The following is a 23,088-nucleotide window of genomic DNA, read 5'->3' as shown; positions in this document are numbered from 1 at the left end:
CTGATCTCGGATGCTTCCCATCTGGGATGGGAAGCCCATCTTGGCAAGCTCGTAAGAAACTTAAGAACATAAGAATGGCCATATTGGGTCAGACCAAAGGTCCATCCAGCCCAGTATCCTGTCTACTGTCAGTGGCCAATGCCAGGTATCCCAGAGGGAGTGAACCTAACATGTAATGATCAAGTGATCTCTCTCCTGCCATCCATCTCCACCGTTTGACAAACAGAGGCTAGGGACACCATTCCTTACCCTCCTGGCTAATAGCCATTAGTGGACTTAACTTCCATGAATTTATCCAATTCTCTTTTAAACCCTGTTATAGTCCTAGCCTCCACAACCTCCTTGGGCATGGAGTTCCAGAGGTTGACTGTGCGCTGCGTGAAGAAGAGGTTTAAAACAGATAAAAGGAAGCTCAACACCCAGGGTCATTGGTTACAATCCAGCCTGGCCCTCCACATCAATGTAAGGGAGCTCAGGACGGTTTGACTGGCCCGTCAGGCTCTCTTGCCCCACCTGAAAGGCAGAGTGGTACAGTCCTGACAGGCAATACCTCTGCGGTATATTACATCAATTGACAGGGCAGCACCAGGTCTTCGGCCCTTTGTCAAGAAGCACTCAACCTCTGGGACATTTGCGTGAGGAACACCATTCACCTGGTTGCCGTCCATCTGCCGGAGGCCAAAAATGTCTTGGCAGATGGCCTCAGCAGAATCCTGTTATCTTGCCATGAAGGCTCGCTCCATCTGGAGGTAGTCAGCCTGATCTTCTGCAGGTGGGGGGAGTCCCCAGGTTGGACCTGTTGGCGTCCAGGCAGGAAATACCATGTGCTCTGCTTTTTGCAGGGCAGGGACAAGGGCTCCCTGTCGGATGCCTTCCTGATCTTGTGGTCTGGAGCACTGACATACGCCTTCCTGCTTGTGCCCTTGATCCACAGGACCTTCCTGAAGGTGAAGCAAAACAAGGCCAAGGTCATCCCTGTGGCCTCGTCAGCACTGGTTCAGCATACTGCTGAGTCTGTTGGCAGCCACCCCCTGGCAGCGGCCTCTTCAGCCAGATTTGCTATCCCAGAACCATGGCAATCTGCTGCACCCAAACCTGGCAGCACTGCACTGACAGCCTGGCTGCTGCGTGGGTGAATGGAGAGGAATGATGGTGTTCCACCGGTGGCAAGCAAGTCTTGCTGGGCAGCAGGAATCCTTCCACCCGAGCTACCAATGTGACTAAGTGGAAGCAATTCGCATGTTGGGCCTCGGATCATCACAGCTGTGTGGAGGAGGCCCCACTGCGGGACATCTGGACTATCTGCAGCCCCTTATGCTCCAGAACCTGTCGCGGTCTTCGCTCAAGGTGCACCTGGTAGCCATTTTGACATTTCATTCTCCATTTCAAGGCAGGTCGGTCTTCGCCCACCCTATGACGGCACAGTTTCTGAAGGGCCTGGAGCGTCTCTACCTGCATGTCTGGGATCCAGTACCCCCTTGGGACCTCAATCTTGTGCTGTCACTGCTCATGGTCCCTTCAAGCCTCTAGCTTCCTACTCTCTCCTGCTTCTCTCCTGGAAGATTTCCTTCCTAGATGCCATAACTTCAGCCTGTTGTGTGTTCAAAATCAGAGTGCTAACGTCTGAACCACCTTGTGTGGCCTTCTATAAGGACAAGGTTCAGCCTTTCTGCCCAAGGTAGTCTCCTGGTTCCATACTGGTCAAGACATATACTTGCTAGTCCCCAGTCCTAAGCCCCACGAGACAGATGAGGAACACAGTTTGCATACCTTGGACATCAGATGTGCTCTGGCCTTCTACATAGAACGAAGCCATTCTGTAAGTCTACGAAGCTGTTTGTGGTGATCACAGACAGAATGAAAGGTTGCCCTGTGTCTCCCCAAAGAATATCATTGTGGATCACGGCCTGTATCTGCCACTGCTATGAGCTAAGGAATGTGCCCCTGCCGCCGATAGTGACGGCTCACTTGATTAGGGCACAGGTGTCTTTGGCAGCCTTCCTTGCTCAAGTGCTGATCCAGGAGATCTGTCTGGCAGTGACCTGGTTCTGTCCACACATTCGCTTCACACTGTCCATTGACCCAGTAAGCTCAGAATGACGCTGGCTTCGGCAGAGCTGTGCTACGAGCTGCCTGACGGTGAACTCTGAGCCCACATCTATTAAAACTGCTTGTGAGTCACCTAGAATGGAATTGATATGAGCAAGCGGTTAGCTACCTTTCGTAACTGTTGTTCTTCAAGATGTGTTGCTCATGTCCATTCCATTACCCGCCCTCCTGCCCCTGTGTCAGAATGTCGGCAAAAAGGAACTGAGAAGGCGCAGGGCCGGTGGCGCCTGATATACCGCGGCATGAGCGCAGCACTCTAGGGAGCACCACAGCTGGCCCTATGAATACTGTTAAGGCAAAAATCTCCTCCAGCTGTGCACATAGGTACGCGCACATCTAGCATGGAATGGACCTGAGCAATGCATCTTGAAGAACAAGAGTTACGAAAGGTAGGTAACTGATTTTAGTTCTTCTCAGCCCTCAGATGGTGGTAAAGTTTATTTTCTATCTCTCAGCCTACTAGACGTCCAGACTCTTCTGATGACCGTCACATCATGACAAAGCACTCTAGCATCTACCCAACAGAAGAGGAGCTGCAGGCCATCCAGAAGGTCGTCTCCCATTCTGAACGTGCTCTTAAGCTCGTCTCTGATTCATTGACAGACCAAGAATCTGACAGAGAAGATGATGATGATGATGAAGAGAGGGGGTAACAAACTTGCATAGACTCTTTCCATAGATAGTTGGTGCAGTATTGTAGCAAGATGAGGTTGACACTTTTGGAGTGCTAGGGAAGTCGTCATCCCAGAATAGCTGCACAGTGTGTCGAAGGGGATGGATAAGGAGGCCACATCAGCAAAATGAGAGTTTAAAAATGGCAAAAACGAACCCTCTTCTCACTCTCATTTGTGCACCTGTATTTTGTTTGCCTAAGCATTGGTGAGGGTAGAGATCACAGAGCTTGTGATACATACAGAATAGGCTTTCTTACTTAGTGGCTTTAAATTCTGTGTTCGTTCGTGTAGCACTGGTTGAAGCTAGATTAAAAAGGGTTACAGTGATATCTAATTCCTGCAGAAAATGTTCCAGCTGTCCACAGCTATGACACCACTTGGCACTTAATAGTCACTTCAAAAGTAGTAAAACAAAAATAGTCTACCCTCTGAACAGTTAGACATGGGGTGGTAGTGAAATCTTTATGCTATTTCAATGTAATATTTTAAATAAGAGTTCTGAAGAGTTCTTGTATTTAGGTTTAAGTTAAAGGTTTCAAAATTACAATCAAAAGGCAGACGTGTTGCGAAGTAACTCATAGTGGGCCCACCACTAAAGTTGCTTCAATGAATTCGTGCTGCAGCAGAACCAAAGAATTGCATGGAGATTTCAGTGTCTTTCTGTTTTAACAAATACAGTGCAGCAATTTACTTCAGTAGCCTTAATGATATTGTTAATTGCCTTTTAGTTCCGCTTTTCAGATATTTTGGGGATCCCTGTGATAGATTTTAAGGCTCAGATTCAATGAGATAGCTCTGTTTGATGTTTTCCCATGACTTCTCTCCTCAACAGGACAGTAGAAACTGCACCCCGAATTCTGAAAGGTGTAATGCGAGTTGGCATTCTGGCAAAAGGGCTTCTGCTCCAAGGAGACAGGAATGTTCATCTTATCCTGCTCTCTGCCCAGAAACCTACACACGCCCTCTTAACGAACATCACAGAGCAGTTGCCCAAGCAGCTTTCAGTAAGAGTGGATCCTCCTCCTTTGTTTCTGATTTCTAATGCCTATTTCTCCTTTGCTAGTTGTCAGGAAAAAGGATACCTAGAGCATAGAATAATCCAGTACTGCCTATTGAAGATTAACAATATCCTAGGCTATGTACAAAACCAAATAGAAAATACAGTTCCTGTGCTTAGCAACAGGCATTGTAACAGGGAATGTGTGCTGGGTTTTTTCTGCATTCCATCTCAAAATGGCAATTTCCATTTTAGTAGGAGGTAGCATAGTGGCGTGCTGCACTTGTTTTGGATGTCTTAGTTCAGTCCTTACAGGTTCTTACATCACAAAGCTAATACAGTTTGGCATAATTTGCGTGATGCGACAATCTGCTCAGGAAAATCTCAGGACTAGAATGACAGAGTTGCATGTTAAGCTTGAGGTGCGCTGGCAGGGCTGCGAGAAAGCATGGCCAGTAAGGGCCTACTGCAGAAAAACGGTATGCTGCCTATTATATATGTTTGTAGGATTGTCGCTGGCGTGCTGGTCCCAGGATATGACAGAGACAAGGTAGGTGAAATTTTTTTTACTGGACCAACTTTTGTTAGTGGAAGGCACTAGGTTTCAAGCTACACACAGATCTTCCTCAGGTCTGGAGAAGGTAGACCATGTGTCTGAGCTAAATATAAGGTGAGACAAATTGTTAAGCGTAAGAGGTTCACATATGCTGTAAGAGACAGCAGTTTAAGGAATTGGGCAATTAAAGGTTAGCAGGAAGCAGAGTGTGTTACAAATTACTTTAAGCCATGAAACCAGTATGTTTGTTAATATCGTGGTTTTTAGTGTCCAGCAGAGTTATGAATTTAAGCTCCCGGGCATGTCTCTTGAAAGTGTTATGTGGGATTTCTTTGAAGACGAGGACTGAGGTCAGACAGGGAGTGATAACTTTGTGAAAATGTTCGCCCATGGACGATGTGGTGGTCTGTCGCTATCAATTTTCTCCATAGTTTTATTTGAGAGTGTAGTGATTGTCTCATTTCACCCACATAGTTGTTGTGGCATTTGATGCACTGGATGAGGTACATCACATGTTGTGATAGGCATGTGTAGGATCCATATATCTTCAAAGTTGTATTGTGGGAGGTACTGATCATTGTATCAGTGGAGATATGTCTGCATGTTTTGCACCTGTTCTGGCAGGAACTGATGCTGATTTGAGTTGGTGCGTCTTGGTCTGATCGGAGCTTGCTTCTGATAACAAGCTTGGTAAGGTTGAGGTGGTGTTTGAAAGTCAGAAGAGAGAGTTTGGGGAAGATTTCTTTCAGGATACAGATGTGTCCATGTCTCGCCTCTCAGTCCTCATCCTCAAAGGAAACCTGCATAAATACCTTCAAAAGACAAGCCTGGGAGCTTAAATTCATAACTCTACTGGACTTAACACACACACTGGTTTTATGGTGTATTACAACAATTTGTAGCACACCCTACTGCCTCCTAATCTTGAATTGCCCACTTCATTTAAAATGGTTTTATACTGCATGCATGAACCTCTTTTGCTTAACAACCTGTCCCACCTTGTATTTAGCTCAGACACTCTGTCTATCTTCTCCAGACCGGACGAAGAGCTCTGTATAGCTCAAAAGCTTGTCCCTTCCTTCAACAGGAGTTGATCCAATAAAAGTTATTACCTCACCTATTTTCTACTAATGTAATTGAAACTGATGCTACATCATTCCTAGCTTTTAAACTATAGTAGTCAATTTCTTTCTTGAACAAAAAATTCACCAAATACATTTCTTTTTAATAGTGGGGTGTAGAGATAATGCTGGCACATGAAACAAGTGGAGTTTTGTTTTTAACTTTCTAGACGTTAACTGAAGATGAGTATGAAGTTTCATCCGATGCTGAGGAAGCGAGTATACACATCTGTTCGTGCAAGGAACCAAAAATGCAGGTCACAATTTCAGTCACATCTCCTCTCATGAGAGAGGATGCTTCCGTTGACGAAGGTGAGTAAATCATTGATGGTTTAAAATTACTTTGTTTGAAAGGTTTGCTGTACTAAATGTGTAATAATTTCAAAATGAACTAACCATGGTGACTGAGCAGATATTTTGATTTGTTGATTTGATTACTAGTGTCAGAATACTTTCCAAGTGACAAAATCAGAAGGCTGAAATCCTCCTCAAACTCCTGTGCTGCTTTTTCCCTTTACCTTCCTGAATGGGGAGGCAGAAGATGGATGGAGTTAGCTGTGTTCGAGACTTAACTTTATAAATCTGCAGACCTAATTGCTGTAATTTGTTAATAGAGATTTTTGTGCTGCTCTCGGTGCTTTCAGAAACATATTCTCATTTGAAAAAGCCTGCTTGTTTTTGATGGAGGAGACGATCTCTAATCACAATGCAGTCGGGCTTCAGTCTGTGGATACGATTTAGAAACTCCAGTATGCTAGTTTGATAGCTATTAGTAACAAAAAGTTATGGTTGTGTTATGGTCTTTTACAGCAAATCTTGATCGCGAAAGCTTTGTAAGTAAATGGTGCAAAGAGACATTCATATATTTCTTTCCTCTTAGAAGCAACAGCAGAATCTCAGCTTGACCCCTGTGATATTTTGAGTCAACAGAAATGCCTAGAGTCACTGGCTGCCCTTCGTCATGCTAAATGGTTCCAGGTAAAGAGCTTTTCTAAGCACTGAGATGTGTTGTGCAGTTCTTCTTCAAGTGATTGCTCAGGTGTATTCTACAGTAGGTGTACGTGCTCGCCACGTGCACCGGTGCCGGAAGTTTTTCCCTTAGCAGTAGCCGTATGGGGAGAGAACCGCTGCGACCCCTGGAGTGGCGCCTCTATATCGCACTGTGAGGGGAGCTACACACCTCCCTCACACCCCCGCCCCCTTCCGTCTTACCACCAGTGAAGGTAGTCGGAACTTCGTGCTCCAGCCTTGCTGCAGCTTCTCTAGTTAGCCTTAGTAGTACAGTTCTTCTAATAGTTAAATAATTTTCTCCAGTTAGTCGTCTGGGTTAGGGGCATGCCCCGTGCCCCAGGCTTCAAGTTGTGCGACTCCTGTCACAGTTGTATGCCAAGAAGCAACCTGCACATTCAGTATCTCCGTTACTGGGGCAAGACCCACATAAGTGAGTGCTGTAGGATCGGCAGATCATTCAAGCCCCGGACTAAGAAGGAAAGGGACGTTAGACTTTGCGCTCTCCTCCTAATGGAAACAGCACTGGCCTTGGCACACTGAACGGACTCGGCGCCCAGCACCGCGTCTTCGGTATGGAGTGAAGTTCCCTCCACTAGCCGGCACCACTCCCCCTCCAAGAAGCAGGGGAAGACTCAGCGGCTCTGAGACAAAAGTAGGGGTGAGGCCAGACCCAAGCTGGGCAGCCCACGATCCCCCTCGGGACCTAGGCCTCCAACTCACGCTGAGCGGAGCAGCCCGGTCCCGTCCGTGAGTGCATCCCATGCGGTAAGGATGCGATCAACTCCGGAGGCTGCACAGGCCGCAAGTGACATCTTAACCCTCCTGGTACCTGGGGTGCCGCCTGAGACAGGTCCCTGGTCTCGAGGGAAGCCGCCACTGGGAGCACAACAGCCCTCTCCGACGCTGCACAGTCAACGCTCCGAGGACCACTCGCCACCTTGTTCGAGAGGTCTTCCCATGGCTCGCCCCAGCCCTCTACCCCACTCAGGCTGATTGGCTCACCACCTGCAAAGGAGCCTCGAGGCTCCTCCACGCCCCGCAACCAGGGTCTCAGGCACTGGGATAAGTGGCACCGATGCTCCTTCTTGCACCGCAGCTACTGGAGCCGATCCTGACGCCACCAATGTAGACGCTCCGATTCAAGTTCCCGCTCTACCAGACATTGCACATGGGACTCCTCTCAAGATTCTCCGGCACCAAAGCGTCGTAGCTCCGGCCACCAGGGCGAGTACAGGAGCAGCACCTCGGACGGGTACCAAACCTCATCATTGAGGTCCTGGTCATGCGGACGGCACCGTCTCAGGCACCATTGCTCTCGCCACTCCTACAGTACCGTGCGCTCGACGGTGACCTCAGCATCGGCACCCAGACACCTATCTCCAAGTCATGCAGCTCAGCGAGAACAAACTGTGCTGCCCAGCCCCCAAGTCGGTCAGTGGCACGGCACACCGTGGCAGGGGCAGTGGTGTCAATGGGCACAGATGCCTGCCCAGGCGAGTTCTTGCTTGGTGGCCGGAGGATCCCAGGGTCCTTTGGCCTTCCCTCCTCGGCAGAGGGAAAAGTCAACGGTCTCAAGCCAATGACACTGCACCCAGACTCTGACCTGGGCATCGACCCACCAATACCCCCTGACGCCCTAGGCACCTGTGCCGTTCCCCTCGCCAGCACCGGAGTAGGCCGTAACGGCACTGCCTCCCGTCCCACAGGAGGACTTTAAGGCTCACCAGGAGCTCCTTAAGCAAGTGGTGTCCAATCTCCAGCTCCGGGCTGAGGAGTTGGAGGAGCTGTCTGACTCTCTTTTTAATGTGCTCTCGTCCTCGGCACCTGGCTGGGTGGCTCTGCCTCTCCACCAGGGGATAGCCAATATCTCAACTACCCTGTGGCAAATCCCAGCTTCCTTGGCCCACATCTCCAAGAAAGCGGAGAGAAAATACTTCGTGCCGGCTAAGTACCATGAGTACCTGTATTCCTACCCGGCACCTAACTCCCTGGTGGTGGAATCAGTGAACCACTGGGAACGTCACAGTCAACCCGCATCCACCCCCAAAGACAAGAATGCCAGGAGACCGGATATGTTTGGCAGGAAGGTTTATTCAGCGAATTTCCAGCTCAGGGTGGCCAACCATCAAGCCTTACTGAGCCGGTATGACTTCAACCTATGGGGGTCCCTACCAAGTTTGAACCTCTCCTCCTGGAGTGGGACAAAAAGGAGTTCAGGGCTCTGGTAGAGGAAGGAGCGGCGGCAGCTTCGGACGCGGCTGACATGGCAGCCTGCTCGATGGCCTCCGCCATATCCATGTGCAGGGCATCGTGGCTTCTCCTGTCCGGACTGTCTGCAGTGTCCCAGTCCTTGATGCAGGACCTTCCCTTCGACGGGAAAGCGTTGTTCGCGGACCAAACTGATGTCCGCCTGCATGGGTGAAAGACTCCCGCACCACCCTGCAAACCTTGGGCCTGTACATCCCTCCGGCGAAGGACAAGGTTCAATATCTTCATTAATGATCTGGAGGATGGCGTGGACTGCACTCTCAGTAAGTTTGCAGATGACACGAAACTTGGAGGAGTGGTAGATACGCTGGAGGGTAGGGATAGGATACAGAGGGACCTGGACAAATTAGAGGATTGGGCCAAAAGAAACCTGATGAGGTTCAACAAGGACAAGTGCAGAGTCCTGCACTTAGGACGGAAGAATCCCATTCACTGTTACAGACTAGGGATCGAATGGCTAGGAAGCAGTTCTGCAGAAAAGGACCTAGGGCTTACGGTGGACGAGAAGCTGGATATGAGTCAACAGTGTGCTCTTGTTGTCAAGAAGGCTAACGGCATTTTGGGCTGTATAAGTAGGGGCATTGCCAGCAGATCGAGGGATGTAATCATTCCCCTCTATTTGACCTTGGTGAGGCCTCATGTGGAGTACTGTGTCCTGTTTTGGGCCCCACACTACAAGAAAGATGTGGGCAAATTGGAAAGAGTCCAGCGGAGGGCAATAAAAATGATTAGGGGGCTGGAGCACATGACTTCTGAGGAGAGGCTGAGGGAACTAGGATTGTTTAGTCTGCAGAAGTGAAGAATGAGGGGGGATTTGATAGCTGCTTTCAACTACCTGAAAGGGGGTTCTAAAGAGGATGGATCTAGACTGTTCTCAGTGGTACCTGATGACAGAACAAGGAGTAATGGTCTCAAGTTGCAGTAGGGAAGGTTTAGGTTGGATATTAGGAAAAACTTTTTCACTCAGAGAGTGGTGAAGCACTGGAATGGGTTACCTAGGGAGGTGGTAGAGGTTTTTAAGGTCAGGCTTGACAAAGCCCTGGCTGGGATGATTTAGTTGGGAATTGGTCCTACTTTTGAGCAGGGAGTTGGACTAGATGACCTCCTGAGGTCCCTTCCAACCCTGATAGTTTATGACAAGCCCAGGACACAGGCTTCAGCTCCCCCTGCTAGAAACAGATACGAGCCCCCGCCCATGAGACCGAGGGAACAGAGGTGTAGGTCCCAACGTCAGTCCCACTTGGCCTTACAGCCAGGCCCCTCGAAGGGCAAAAGGCAGGGAAAGAGGCGGTTTTGACTCTTTGCTGGGGGTCACTGGGCTGTTGCCAGGGAACCCCCCAGTTAATAAAGTTTGCGTTCTGCAACCGTTTATCTGTCTTCCGTGTGGAGTGGGTCCCATATAACGTCAGACCAGTGGGTCCTCAACACTATCTCCAAGAGCCACATGTTGCAGTTCACCTCACCCCCCTTCCCACCACCGTCCGCCCTGGGTGAGCCTCGAGGACCCGGAGCATGCTCGCCTCCTAGACCAGGAGGTGGCACACCTCCTCCACCAGTGGGCAGTGGAAAGGGTATTGGTAGAATTCCAGGGCAAGAGTTTCTACTCCTGGTATTTCCTGATCCTGAAGGCGGAAGGGGGGCTCAGATCCATCCTAGACCTATGAGATCTCAACAGTTTTATGGTCCACTAGAGGTTCTGGATGGTATCCCTGGCCTCTATCATTCCCTGTCTGGATCCCGAGGGATTGGTTTGCGGCCCTAGACCTCCAGGACGCATATTTCCTTATCCATATATTCGAGCAACACAGGCGATTCCTGGTAGTGGGGAGACCATTACCAGTTCACAGTCCTCCCGTTTGGCCTTTCCACGACTCTCAGGGTTTTTACCAAATGCATGGCGGTGGTTGTAGCCTACCTCCAGAGGAGAGGGATGTAGATCTTCCCATACCTGGACGATTGGCTTCTCAAGGGTGCCTCCCAGTCTCAAGTACAGGCCCAGGTGGGACTTCTCCTGTCCACCTGCGCAGATCTTGGCCTAGTGGTAAATGAAACCAAGTCTACGTTAGTTCTGGTTCAACGCATAGAGTTCATAGGGGCGCTACTGGACTTGTTAGAGTCCACAGCCTCTCTCCCCCTAGACAGGTTCGAGACCCTCAAAGGTCCTATTGCCTCAGTCACTTCCTTCCCCATGTTGACGGCGAGGGTGTGCCTTCAGACTGTCGGGCACATGGCGGTGTGCACCTACATGGTTCGCCACACCATTCTCAGAATGAGGCCCCTCCAACTCTGGCTGGCCTCCCAGTATTCCCAGGCCGGGAACGGGCTGGACAAGGTTGTCATGATACTCTCTCAGGTAGTTGCTGCTCTTCAATGGTGGTCCCTCCTCGCACAACATGCTGCAAGGGGTCCTCTTCTGAGAAGTTTCCCCCTCACTAGACCTGGTGTCAGATGCCTCGGACCTGGGCTAGGGGGCCCATATAGGGAGCATTCAAACACAAGGTAGGTGGTCGGCCTCGGAATTATCCCTTCACATAAACGTCAGGGAGCTCAGGGCAATACGGTTGGGGGGGCGTAGCTTTCAGTGGGCACTTACGCGGGAAGGTGGTCAGAGTCCTCACGGACAATATGGCTGCGATGTATTACATCAACAGACAGGGAGGAACGTGCTCCTCAGCCCTATGCCTGGGAGCCCTAAGCCTGTGAGAGTTCTGTATAGCCCACGATATCTCCCTGCAAGCCTTCCACCTACCCAGCGTCCGCAATGTGCTAGCTGATCACCTCAGCAGGGTTTTTTTTCCCACCAGTACGAGTGGTCACTCCACTGGGAGGTCATCCTACCACTCTTCTGGGAGTGGGGAGTTCTCCCGGTCGACCTTTTTGCAACCAACCAGAACCAACGCTGCTCCCAGTTCTGCTCCAGGGGAAGCGAGAGATCTCGGATGCTTCTCTCCTTCAGTGGTCGGGCCAACTTTTCTATGCCTTCCCACCTTTCCCCCTAATAGGCAAAGTCCCGCAAAAAGTAAAAGCAGACATGACGCGGGTCATCCTCATTGCCCCGGATTGGGCCTGTCGACACTGGTACGGGACCTCCTACAACTCCTAGCAGCTCCCCCGCGGAGGCTGCCACATCATCCAGATCTCCTCTCCCAGGAATGTGGGATGCCTCCACCACCTCAACCTGGCCGCGCTTCACCTGACAGCGTGGTTGCTCCATGGTTAGATGATGAGGAGGAGAGATGTTCGGAGAACGTCAAATGAGTTCTGTTGGAAAGCAGAAAGCCGTCCACACGACAGACGTACTTAGCCAAATGGTCCAGGTTCTCTAGGTGGGTGGAGGAGTGGGGAACCTCCCCATTGTCTGCTTCGCTCCAACTCATTCTCCATTACCTCTTGTCCCTTACGACACAAGGGCTAGCGCCTACCTCCGTCAAGGTGGATTTGGCGGCCATATTGGCCTTCCACCCCCTGGTACAGGGCCACTCGGTCTTTTCCCGCCATATGACCTCCCACTTTTTAAAGGACCTGGATCGTTCATTTCCATATGCCAGGCCCCCTCTCTCCACAATGGGATCTAAACCTAGTAGTATCCCGCTTCACAGGTCCTCCCTTTGAACCCTTGGCCACGTGTTCCTGGTCCCACCTGTCATGGAAGGTAGCATTCCTTGTTGCTATCACATCAGCTTGTCGTGTCTCAGAGCTTAGGGCTTTGACCTCGGAACCCCCATATACAGTGTTCCACAAAGATAAGGTCCAGCTTCACCCACACCCTGGTTTTCTCCCCAAGGTGGTCTCCACCTTCCATATGAATCAGGACATCTGTCCTAAGCCCCATTCCTCCAACGAGGAACGCCGCCTACACACTCTAGATGTGCATAGGGCACTGGCTTTTTACTTGAACCATATCACGCCGTTCCGGAAATCCTCGCAGCTGTTCGTTGTGTTGGCCAAACATATGAGAGGGCAACCAAATTCAACCTAGCACCTTTCCTGCTGGATCATGTCATGCATACACACGTGGTACGACCTGGCAGGGGTTCCCCTGCCGCCTATTGTTAAGGCGCATTCTATGAGAGCTCAGGCCTCGTCGGCCGCCTGTGGAGCTCATGTCCTTATCCAGGACACATGTAGAGCTGCCACGTGGTCCTCTGTCCACACCTTTTCTTCGCATTATGCAATCATCTCCATCAGATATAGCTTGGAGTCACCTACTGTGGAATACACATGAGCAGTCACTTGAAGAAAGGACAGTTATCTGTTCCGTAACTGGTGTTCTTCGAGATGTGTTGCTCCGGTGTTTTCCACATCCCGCCCTTCTTTCCCTCTGTCAGAGTTATCTGGCAGGAGGGAACCGAGGGTGGGGGGAGTGTGCAGCTCCTCTTATAGTGCAATATAGAGGCGCCACTCCAGGAGTCGCAGTGGTGCTCCCTCCGTATGGGTACTGCTAAGGGGAAAAACTTCCGGCACCGGTGCACGTGGTGAGCACGCACACCTACTGTGGAATACACCTGAGCAACACATCTCGAAGAATGCCAGTTATGGAACAGGTAACTGTCCTTTTCCCATTGATTTGCTAATCTGGTAGAAGGAGGGGGCGGGAGGGGGAAGGAGGCACAGTTTTCTGCTGCTGAGCTGACCATGTTTATTCAAAGTGTAACTGATGCTATTGGCAGCATCTTCTGTATAATTTGATCCCCAAATTCTTGTGTACACATTCCAACTCATCCTCTCCACAGCACAGTAACCTAAAATAGGAATATTTCTAAATGTGTTTTGTTGGGTTTTGGTGAAAATTAATCCTGCTGAAGCAATATATTTTATCTTTACTCTGGCAGGCTAAAGAAGGCTGCATATGTCAACTTCTGTCAGTAAATGGATCTGAGAGGATCTTTTTATATGTCTCCTTCACCACCTGGCTTAGAAATGCCCTTTTAAACCGTAAACTTTGAAGTACAACTGATGATTGTTTAAGACCCACTGACCTTCCTTTTGTTCTTTGATTGCAGAGGTGTTAATTCCCAATTAATCTTGAGTGGTTTCTTACAACATATTAATTCTGTGTGCTAAACAATCTGTTTAGCATATTAATTCCTTATGCAAAAGGGACCTTGTATTTAGCTGTGACACTTGTGTACTTTTCCCAGATCTGAAGAAGAGCTCTGTGTCAGTTTGCAGGCTTGTCTCTCTCATCGGTGGAAGTTGGTCCAATAAAAGATATTATCCCACCTTGTCTCTCTAGTTGTTTAAGAAATACGTATAAAATCCACCACCATAATTAGCACTGTGCAGCAACTCCAACAGAAAACCAAGAGCTGAATAGATCCTTAGAGACAACATCCCCGTTGGTCTCTCCAGGACACTTGCAATCCATAGGCTAACGGAGAAGTGAAGCCTGCCCTGTTCTGATCTTTCTTTACCTGCTTTGTGGAGAAGTAGAGGATTTGAGTATTCAGAGCTGCCAATCTAATGCCTTTTACTAGCACTGAATCCACAAATAATGTTGCTTACCCTGAGAGTGCTCAAAATGTTGAACACAACTGGTGTAGCCTTCTTTTAACTAGATAGGTTAGTTTCTTTATCCCTTTTGGTTTTGTGTTCTACCTCAGCATTTTTTTAGAATGCCAGTACCCCGTTGCATTTTTTACATGGAGTAGTACATAGTGGACACTGCTCCATGTGAAGTCAAATGGTTTAATGTTCAGATAAGGAGAATATTTTCTTCAGACTCTAAGATACTTTTAATGAGTTTTTTGTTTTGTTGCTTGTATGACTTAGGTTTTTATTGTCTTAGATATTTTCTGTTAGCAAACAGTCTCCTTTATTTCCATAAAGGCTAGAGCTAACGGTCTGCAGTCATGTGTGATTATCATCAGGGTTCTGCGAGATCTTTGCCAGCGTGTACCAACATGGGGGGCACTTCCAGATTGGGTAAGAAGACAGAAGCATTTTCTGTGACACCCTTCCTTTGATTGCTATCATGTAAGACACTTTTAGCAACAGTGATGATTTCTGGGGGCATTGAAATGAAGTAAAAGATAAGCTAACCACGCAAGTACATTGGATACATAGGGCTGAATCTTTGATGTCAGTGACAAAGCTTACTGACCTCAATAGGTCCCAGAGTATGGTCTACGTTTACCCTTCCTTTTCTATAACAAGAAGTAATAAGAAGACTGCTGCTCAGCAATAGGGAATCCATCCTCCATAGCCTCTTCACCAAAGCAAATTGATGTAGTTATTCCAGTTCCTCTTGTGGGGGTGGAGAATGGGACCGTTTAAAAATAATTAGTGCATATCTGCAGTCATCTCAGATTTTCAGCTTCATACTTGGCTATAACAAGTATGGTGCCACAGCCCGTGTCTGCAGGCCACATAAGCAGTATGATAGCTGGAGCTCTGAGAGAGCAGGTCCCTTTCCTCAGACTGTGAACAGCCACATCAGCATGACTGTAGACACTGTATTCAGAGTCAGATGTGTTTAACATACAAACTCCTAACACAGCTGAGCTCTAAATTGACTATGCTATATGGACACACATGTTGTGTCCATACAGTGGGTTACATGCTCCATACATACCTGGAACTCTCTTCTCTTGCAAGGCTTCCAGGAGTCCTATTCATATTAAGCATATAAATACTCTGTAAAGAGTAGTTTGTCTACTTCAGAGAGTCTTAAACAACCGGGGAAGCTAGCTGGATTGTATTTATTGTAAACCATACAGTTCTTAGAAAACTGTCTGCCATACTAGCTACTGCATTAGTCTAACTCATGGATTGCCTCAGTAAATACTAGGAACACGTTTTATCCCTCCATTGTAACTGAACCCTGGTGTTGATCTTGTTCATCTGCCTTTGTTGCCTTTGTGCTGCTGGTTTAGGAGCAGTTGAGGGACTTGCTTTCATTATATTTGGCTGAAGAAATGAACCTAACCTTTGGAGAGAGACCCCACTGGTACTTAAACAATAGTCCCCACTTTCTACCCCCTCCTCTTTCTGCACATGTGCAGTTCTTGAAAGGGAAGCACATTTGCCTTCTTCACCGTGCTATCCCTTCTCTTCCAGCTCTTACCGCAGCTGGAAGATTGTAAGTACCATGGGCCTAGAACTCTCTTACTGTGTGTATACAATGTCTAGTACAATGGGATCTTGACTGGGAACTTCCAGTTCAACTATAATACTATTGATGATTGGACAAAACTTTCTAGTATTGTAGTATTAGAATCATATAAACATAATAGGAAAACTGGGTAAAAGGTGATGGGTTTCACTGGCAGACGCCTGTAGGTCTACAAAATAATTTAATAAACAAGTGATAATAGATTTGAACATTTTTAGAAAAGTGCCAATAAATAGGGCTATTGTCAACTAATAAATGCCCAAAAAAACTATAGAGGAGCCGGTCTGAATGTTCCCATGTAGCATACAGTGGTCAAAATCCTTTGGTCAGTCCTAATTTTCCTAAGAAAGTGACCAGACTTCTGTAAATCCTCTCGGTGCAGAATTCTATCATGTGACTTGCTAAAGAGAATTTTAGTAGCCAGCTCTGAACTGAGCTGTGAATTCTCTTGAGCTCAGCCTGGCAAAGTTCTGTTTGTCCATTCTCTCAGCCAAGTAATTTTTGTTGACAAGCAAGTAAAATGTTTTCATTTATTGTCATACCACAAGTAGAGAAGAAGGGTTTTTTGCAGGACGTTAGATATTCATGATGGTTTTACAAGGTTGCTTTAGCAGTATCTTGAGTCTAGTTTCAAAGAACTAAAAAGCAAGACACAGCCCTAAAAAAGGCATTATTTGCTGTCTGCAGAGGCTGCCAGCCTTTTGTGGAGGACACATCATTGCTTATATTTTTAAGAAACTGTATTTTAGCTTAATTTCCTCATTTAAAAAGTCAACCCTGATTTTGTCCTTCCTGCAGGCAATGGAACTTCTTGTAGAAAAGGCTTTAAGTAGTGCAACAAGTCCGCTAAGTCCTGGAGATGCCATGCGCCGAGTTCTTGAATGTGTAGCCACAGGAACACTCTTGATGGGTCAGTTCTAAACTAATATCTGTAATGTTGCGCCACAAAATCTTTGAAACAGTGTATTGGGCCATCTGTATTGTCATCCCGGAGTACACGCTAAATTTTGTGATTGTTTCCCACTGAACAGATGTTAAAGTATGACTGTTGGAATAAACTCTGTCCGCAGCATTGATTCAGGGACTCAATGGTGTTGGTAGCTCTGCTTTCAGAAAGTGGCAGATGTGTTGTATGTGCCTTTTTGATTGAAGGGAAGGTGTTGATTATTTTTTATTTTGAAGTGCTTAAAGAGATTCAGATAGTTTAGGCCCAACACTTGCATGTGCATTAATATTGCTCTCATTAAAACTTTAAAGCAATATTTAAAAAATATAAAGCCCAAGTACTTCAGCATTCTATGCCACTCCCTGAGAATGCAGAAATGAAACTGACTAGTGAGGTTTCCTTCTTCCTTGAGTGAAGTGCAGAAAAGTAACCAAACAGTGTAACTAGTGAAAAGCAATATCAGTGATACTGCAACTTAACACTGTATGTTAGGAAAATGTGATTTTTTTTTATCATCTTTTTCTTAAACCCTGATCATAGTGAGTTTTAGAGTTGTGGTTCCTTCTTCCCCTTGCATTCAGATGGACCTGGGCTACAAGATCCCTGTGAGAAAGATGCAATGGATGCTCTAGAGACTATGACCAGTCAGGAACGAGAGGATATTACAGCCAGTGCACAGGTAGATAAGACAGTTATTTTTAATAGCATTGAGAAGGAAACTTCAATAGAAGCATTCTGTAAAGTGAAGCATCTGGTATACACCGGTATTTTGAGGTTACGCTATCCTTTCCACTTAAGGTTTTGGAAACAGCTACAGCACCCATGGAAGGGACAACCTCTGGTTTGCGATTTGTATGTTTGTGACCTCAAAAGCCATGTTAACAACTCTGTGACCCTGAAAGCTGCACCTAATTTACACACTTCTTTGAAAATAAAGAAATACATCAATGTGAAGAATACCTCACATTGAAGAGTGAAGTTGCCTTTAAAGAGAGTTAAGTCAGTTTCAGTATTGCATTTGCCCCCAGGTCTCTCTACCCATTTTTAGTCGTATTTTCAAAACAGTTTTCTCTCCTGGGCGGCTTGCAGGGATTAAGGGGTAAATACATAAAAACAAGGGAAAACTGACTATAGGGAAAACCAGTGAAATGGACTAGAAAACACAGAATTGTCAAAAAGTAAATGCAATGAAAAAAATATTATTTTTCTCTAATCTTGTTAGCCATCTTTAGTGGTTAGTGTAAAGGTAACAGGTGAAGTAAAAAAAAAAAATCAAATAAGTCCATGTGTTCGTAAGTTAATACTTTAAAAAATGTTCACAACCGTATTTCTTTATAATACTATTAATTTTCTTAATAAATAATGTGATAGTTCTTCTTTATATCCACTGGAATCAAAAACTGCCAGTTTAATCAGATTTTATGTGGAGAAGCAAGCTGTGTGCTGCATTTTCTGATCGCAGTATCTAAAATCTGCTCCTTCTAGCTACGTAAGCAATAATATTATCATCAGTCAAAGATTCTTAGGATGTTGGCAGGCAATGTTACGCAATTTTAAAATAAAAAAAAAATCTTACTGCAAGCCAGCCAGTGCATGGTAGAAATCCATTAAAAATGCTTTTAGTGTATGTAATCTTGCCTGACGTCTCCAGAGCAGTAGGCTGAAGTCAGATATTTGATTTAGAAATTCACACTGTCCTGTTTCTGAGCTAAGTATTGCCTGTGTGCAGAACCCTGGTAGGCTTACCAGTTAAATATTGACCTTTCACCTTTCTGGCTTGTATTAAACTCAAGACTTTAGATTAAATATTCCTGTGTGGACTCTGTATAGCATTTTCTACTTAGACCCCAGTGAATAATGAGTACCTAAAAGAGATGTCTAGGACTAAAGGATTGGGGGAGTTAGAATCACTTCTGTCAGTATATCAGGCAGGAGATCATTCCAGGATGGAGCAGTGTGGGATGTGAGAAGACTGCTGCTATTTGTACACTGTTTCTTGTACTAAACAAATTTACAGTAGTTTCTAGCGCTTCATTGGGCTTTGGAAACAGTCTTTTTAAGAGCTAGAAACTATTGTAAAGATTTGCATTGACTTCAGCAGGTTTTGGTTCAGGACAAACATTTTTAGACCTGATTTTTCAGAGGAACTGACTAGCTCAGCTTTCGCTGATTTTAATTGAAGTTATGAGCTCTCAGCAGCTTTACAATAAGGTCCTTTATCTTTTTGTATCTGTATTTGATATTTAGAACACGTTGTCATTAACTTTTAAACTCCAGCCTGCAGTGTGTGACTATAAAGGCTGCTGTACGCAGAAGATACTGTAGGCTGTGTAGTATCAGCTGTGTCATGCCTACTACTGTCCTGACAATGGTACCATCCTTAATGTTTCTTCTGCTTCCTCCTCTAGCATGCTTTAAGGATGCTAGCTTTCAGGCAGATACACAAAGTACTTGGAATGGACCCTTTGCCTCCTCCTAAAAATAGACTTAATGCCCGTAACAGAAAAAGGAGACGAGACACCAGTGAGACAGCTGAGGGCGACGGGAAGAAGGACAAAAAAGAGGAAGACGATGCCTAACCACTGTTGTAGCATTTGCTGAGATAATGTTCACATGACTTTAATTTTTTATATATAAATATGAGTTGCTGTTTAGTCTATGACATTTGGCAATTTTAGTGTTTTTCCCATTGAAATAACGTACTGTAGATTTGTTTTAAATTGTGCTTAAATCATTACAGAAATTGCATCATTCCGTAAGAGTAAAGTTGATTATGGCAACAGTCCCTCTCCCTCTATTACGTTCCCTTCCTGTGCGCCCCCCCTGCTCCTCCCCACTCTGAAAGAAACCCTCCCCACAGCAAAATAGGTAGATTGAGGCAGGCACTTTTTTTAAGCTCTGGTATTTCTCTTAAGCTTTAAATATGTCCCATGACGTGTAAAGGAAAACACAAGTTTATTGGGTTTGTATCTTTAAAAAGTTGTATCCTTTTTCACTTTAGATGTCCAGCCTGAAATTGGAGGCAGTTTCTAGCTGGATCTGGAGTGTCTGTCTGAAATTGACAAGTTTGATTTGATTTCTTTTTTTTTTTTTTGAAGGGGATCTTGCACTTTGTGCGCTCCCACTTTGGGGCAGTGAAGTGGGTGCTGCATTGTAAAGAGGTACATAAGCTGCTTGCTCAGAGCCATTTTTGGCAAACCAGCCAACTTAGAAATGACAGTTGGCAGTAGAAATGACAGAGTCTGAAATGTTTAATTCCCTTGGACTTATAGTTCTCCATTAGACACAGCACATTGTACTTAAAAACACCCCTGTAAAACATGCTGTCTAAAACAAGAGAGGGGAAAAAACTGGAACGGTTTCTGCTGTTTGGTATTGTGGTTTGCAATTTTGCATAGTTTTTCTCTTCCGGGAAAGCAAAAAATATGTTCCAGTAGAGGTGACACTATGAGTAGGGGTAAGTGCTACTCTAAACAGTCTGAAGTGGTGGTGCTAAGAATAGGGCCAGAGTGCTAACTTTCTAATACCTGTTACATGGCAGTATAATCACTAACCACAGAGATTCTCTGCATACCAATGAGTGCCTTCTAAAGAGAGGTGGCCAGGACTCACACAGGGAAAAACTGCTTTTTTTTAATTTATTTTTTTAAAATCTGCACAGTTTAACATCTAGTCTATTTTTAAAGCCAGGCATTTCTCAGCAGCACCTCTCGGAAATAGAAAAAATCAGGCTTTGATAGCTCTGCTTGTTTGGGCTACCATTCCATAAAATCTGCTGAGCAAAGGAAAGGTGTCCTAGCTGCACTGACAGAAACGGGGGTGAAGGGCTTGGTCTCAGCACTTGGTGTACAGCCAGCAGGCCCTCTGGGAAAGCTGATAGCCTAGCGCTGGGCAGCCAGTAGTGATTGGATCAACCTGTTTCTATGTGGAGGGTTTCTCGATTGGTTGCCCAGTGGCTTTATTTTTTTTAAAAGAACTTTTATTTTGACAATGTTGTGTTCTAGGGTCACTTGACACGGTTAATTTGGTTATTTTAAGTGTGTTTAAAGGACGGCCTGTAACGTGGCTTTAATATTTGAATGTCTTTGTAGTGCTACCTGGAAAAAAGGAGAAAAATGAAAAAAAAAAAAAATAAAGGAGTTATGCTTCCATTTTCTATGTAACGTCTAGTGTTTAACCAGTGAATCCCACTAGCACAGTGGTCCCCAAACTTTTCAGGGTCGCGCCCCCCTTACCCATCAACCTTCCACGGCTCCCAGTGTGGGGGTGGGATGGACAGGGGTAAAGGGACCACATCTGGGCAAGGAGCGGGGCTGGGAACAGAGCCATGGCTGAGGGCAGGGGTGGAGACACAGCTCAGGCCATGGTGGGGGGCTGCAGCCTGCAGCTGAGCCCCCACAGCCACGTGCAGTTCCGCTCTTGTCCGCAGTCTTGGCCCTGGGTCGGGGCCAGAGCGGTGTGGGCCAGCAGCTGGGTGTGGGGTGGAGCTGGGTGGCGCTGTCTCCCTATGGAGGCTGGCCCAGGCCCCGCCGTAGCCTCCCGGAGCGTTCCGGCCCGCCCCACAATTTGGGGATCTCTGGATTAGCAAGTGATCACAAGTCAAGTAGCTGATTGGATGGATGGTGATTATCCCAAGCTCTCAGCACTCCAACTTCACACCCAGATTCTCATTTAAACCTTGTTTTTATAACTCCGTTTATACTTTGGTTTGGGCTCTCTAACATTATTCAGCATTTTTAATCTCAACAGCAAACTCTCTGATTATCTTTTTAATGAAAAATACTTGTTCTATTCACCATTAAATACAACTCAGATGAGCTTCCCGTTAAAATACATTAAGTTGATTTTTAACTTGAACCCCTGGGGAGAAAACCAAAACCCTTTTGTATCTGTGTCTCAGACTGAAGTGAATCTCTCCCCAAGAAAAGGGCTCAGTTGGAACTGTGAACAAAGGTTTAGGTTTATATTTGTGAAAATAGATGGATTGGCTGCAGCTGATGATTTCCTTAGGACAGCAATTCTGGGCTCAGGTCCTGAGCACCACGAAATCACACCCAAGGCAGCGTGGTGAGCTGAAAGTCTCATGAGGACTAGAATGATTGCATTCCATGCCAAGGTGCTGCAGGAATGCTCTGTTGCGCTTGTAAGGCAGTTCAGGGAACAGTAGCGAACACAGAAAAGTTTCTCTCTGTGCATAGACCTTCTGTGGCCTGGTTGGGGCTCTTTGGGTTACATTGCATTCTCCTCTTTAGGCAGTTGTGACCCATCAGTGTTGTTTTGCTGGCTGATTGGCGTATGCTATGGAAGCTGAAGGTTTCCTTTAGGAACCTCCTAGCTCAGGGCGTGGTGTTAGTGAGGAAATGATTTTGCAAATTAGTTCATGTTTATATGCTGGTTTAAGATAAGAGTGTAGGGAGAAGCTGGAGAAGAGCTTCAAATTCTAAGCACTGAGAGCAGATCAATGTGATACAAGATAGTCAGCCAGTCTGACGCATCCTCTGAGACAGTACCACACCCCAAAACTAGTGCATCCTGAGAAACTAGCCCTTTCTCATTTAGAGCTTATATATCCATTTTTAACCTATATTCTGATTCAAGGCCTTCTCAGTTTACGGAGAAAGATTACACTGGCCCTTTAAAGAGTTTGTGTGCTCTCAAATATGGTGTGGTGTTTGTCTAGATGTCCCATCTCACTGGCACTGATGAAACCCACATTAGGTGATTGTTTCGATTGCATTAAATGAACTTCTGTTCTTTGCCTTCTATGTACGATCTTGAGAGTTGTGCCAGGTAACAGAATATTCCAGAGTGATTGATGTATAATAATGTGGGTTTTGTTTTTAAGTTATTCCTTGTTTCCCATAAATTGGCTGCTGTTCTTTCCATAGATGATGATGATGATCCTGTGTTCTGAAGATTCTCCCCTGCACCTCTGTCTTGGAAAATGGAAAAATAAAAGCTTGAAATCCTCCAACATTTCAAATAAGAATTTAATGCTGTTCTGTAAATGGATGCTGCACATAACCTTTTTGTTAACAGCAAACATTGTTTGGGTATTGCGATACGTCCTTTTCTGGGTTTTCTTTTTGATCTTTTACAAATAAATATATTTAAAAGGACAGATAAGAACTTTTTGTGCCGGTTGCTAAATAAATGCATTGTTTAATCAAAGCTGTACTGCGTGCCTCAGATTTGCGGTACTGGTAGCAACTAATGTGCACTCACTCATTTGTACTACAGAATCTCTGTAACTTGACAGCAAAACCCTGAATCTGCAGTACATTGTCTTCCA

General features: G+C 46.1%; 1 protein-coding gene across 7 annotated transcripts in view; it reads left to right on the top strand.

Annotated features, from left to right (window-relative positions):
* The window catches only part of ZFR2 (zinc finger RNA binding protein 2), an 85,748-nt gene extending 62,814 nt beyond the window's left edge, over positions 1-22,934 (top strand). For 2 of the 7 annotated variants that reach the window (XM_030540218.1, XM_030540216.1), the window contains 8 exons: positions 2,565-2,758; positions 3,616-3,787; positions 5,628-5,769; positions 6,338-6,435; positions 14,566-14,661; positions 16,649-16,760; positions 17,378-17,475; positions 22,685-22,934. In XM_030540218.1, coding sequence (XP_030396078.1) covers positions 2,565-2,758; positions 3,616-3,787; positions 5,628-5,769; positions 6,338-6,435; positions 14,566-14,661; positions 16,649-16,760; positions 17,378-17,475; positions 22,685-22,900 — 1,128 coding nt within the window. In that variant the 3' untranslated portion in view covers positions 22,901-22,934. The other 5 variants (XM_030540217.1, XM_030540219.1, XM_030540221.1 and 2 more) reach the window with 5 other exon arrangements.
* Positions 22,935-23,088: the final 154 nt, after the last annotated feature.

Source organism: Gopherus evgoodei, chromosome 22 (assembly GCF_007399415.2).
Source record: "Gopherus evgoodei ecotype Sinaloan lineage chromosome 22, rGopEvg1_v1.p, whole genome shotgun sequence".
Lineage (NCBI taxonomy): Eukaryota > Metazoa > Chordata > Testudines > Testudinidae > Gopherus > Gopherus evgoodei.
The sequence above is the reverse complement of the archived record's forward strand: the minus strand, read 5'-3'. Positions and strand labels throughout refer to the sequence as shown.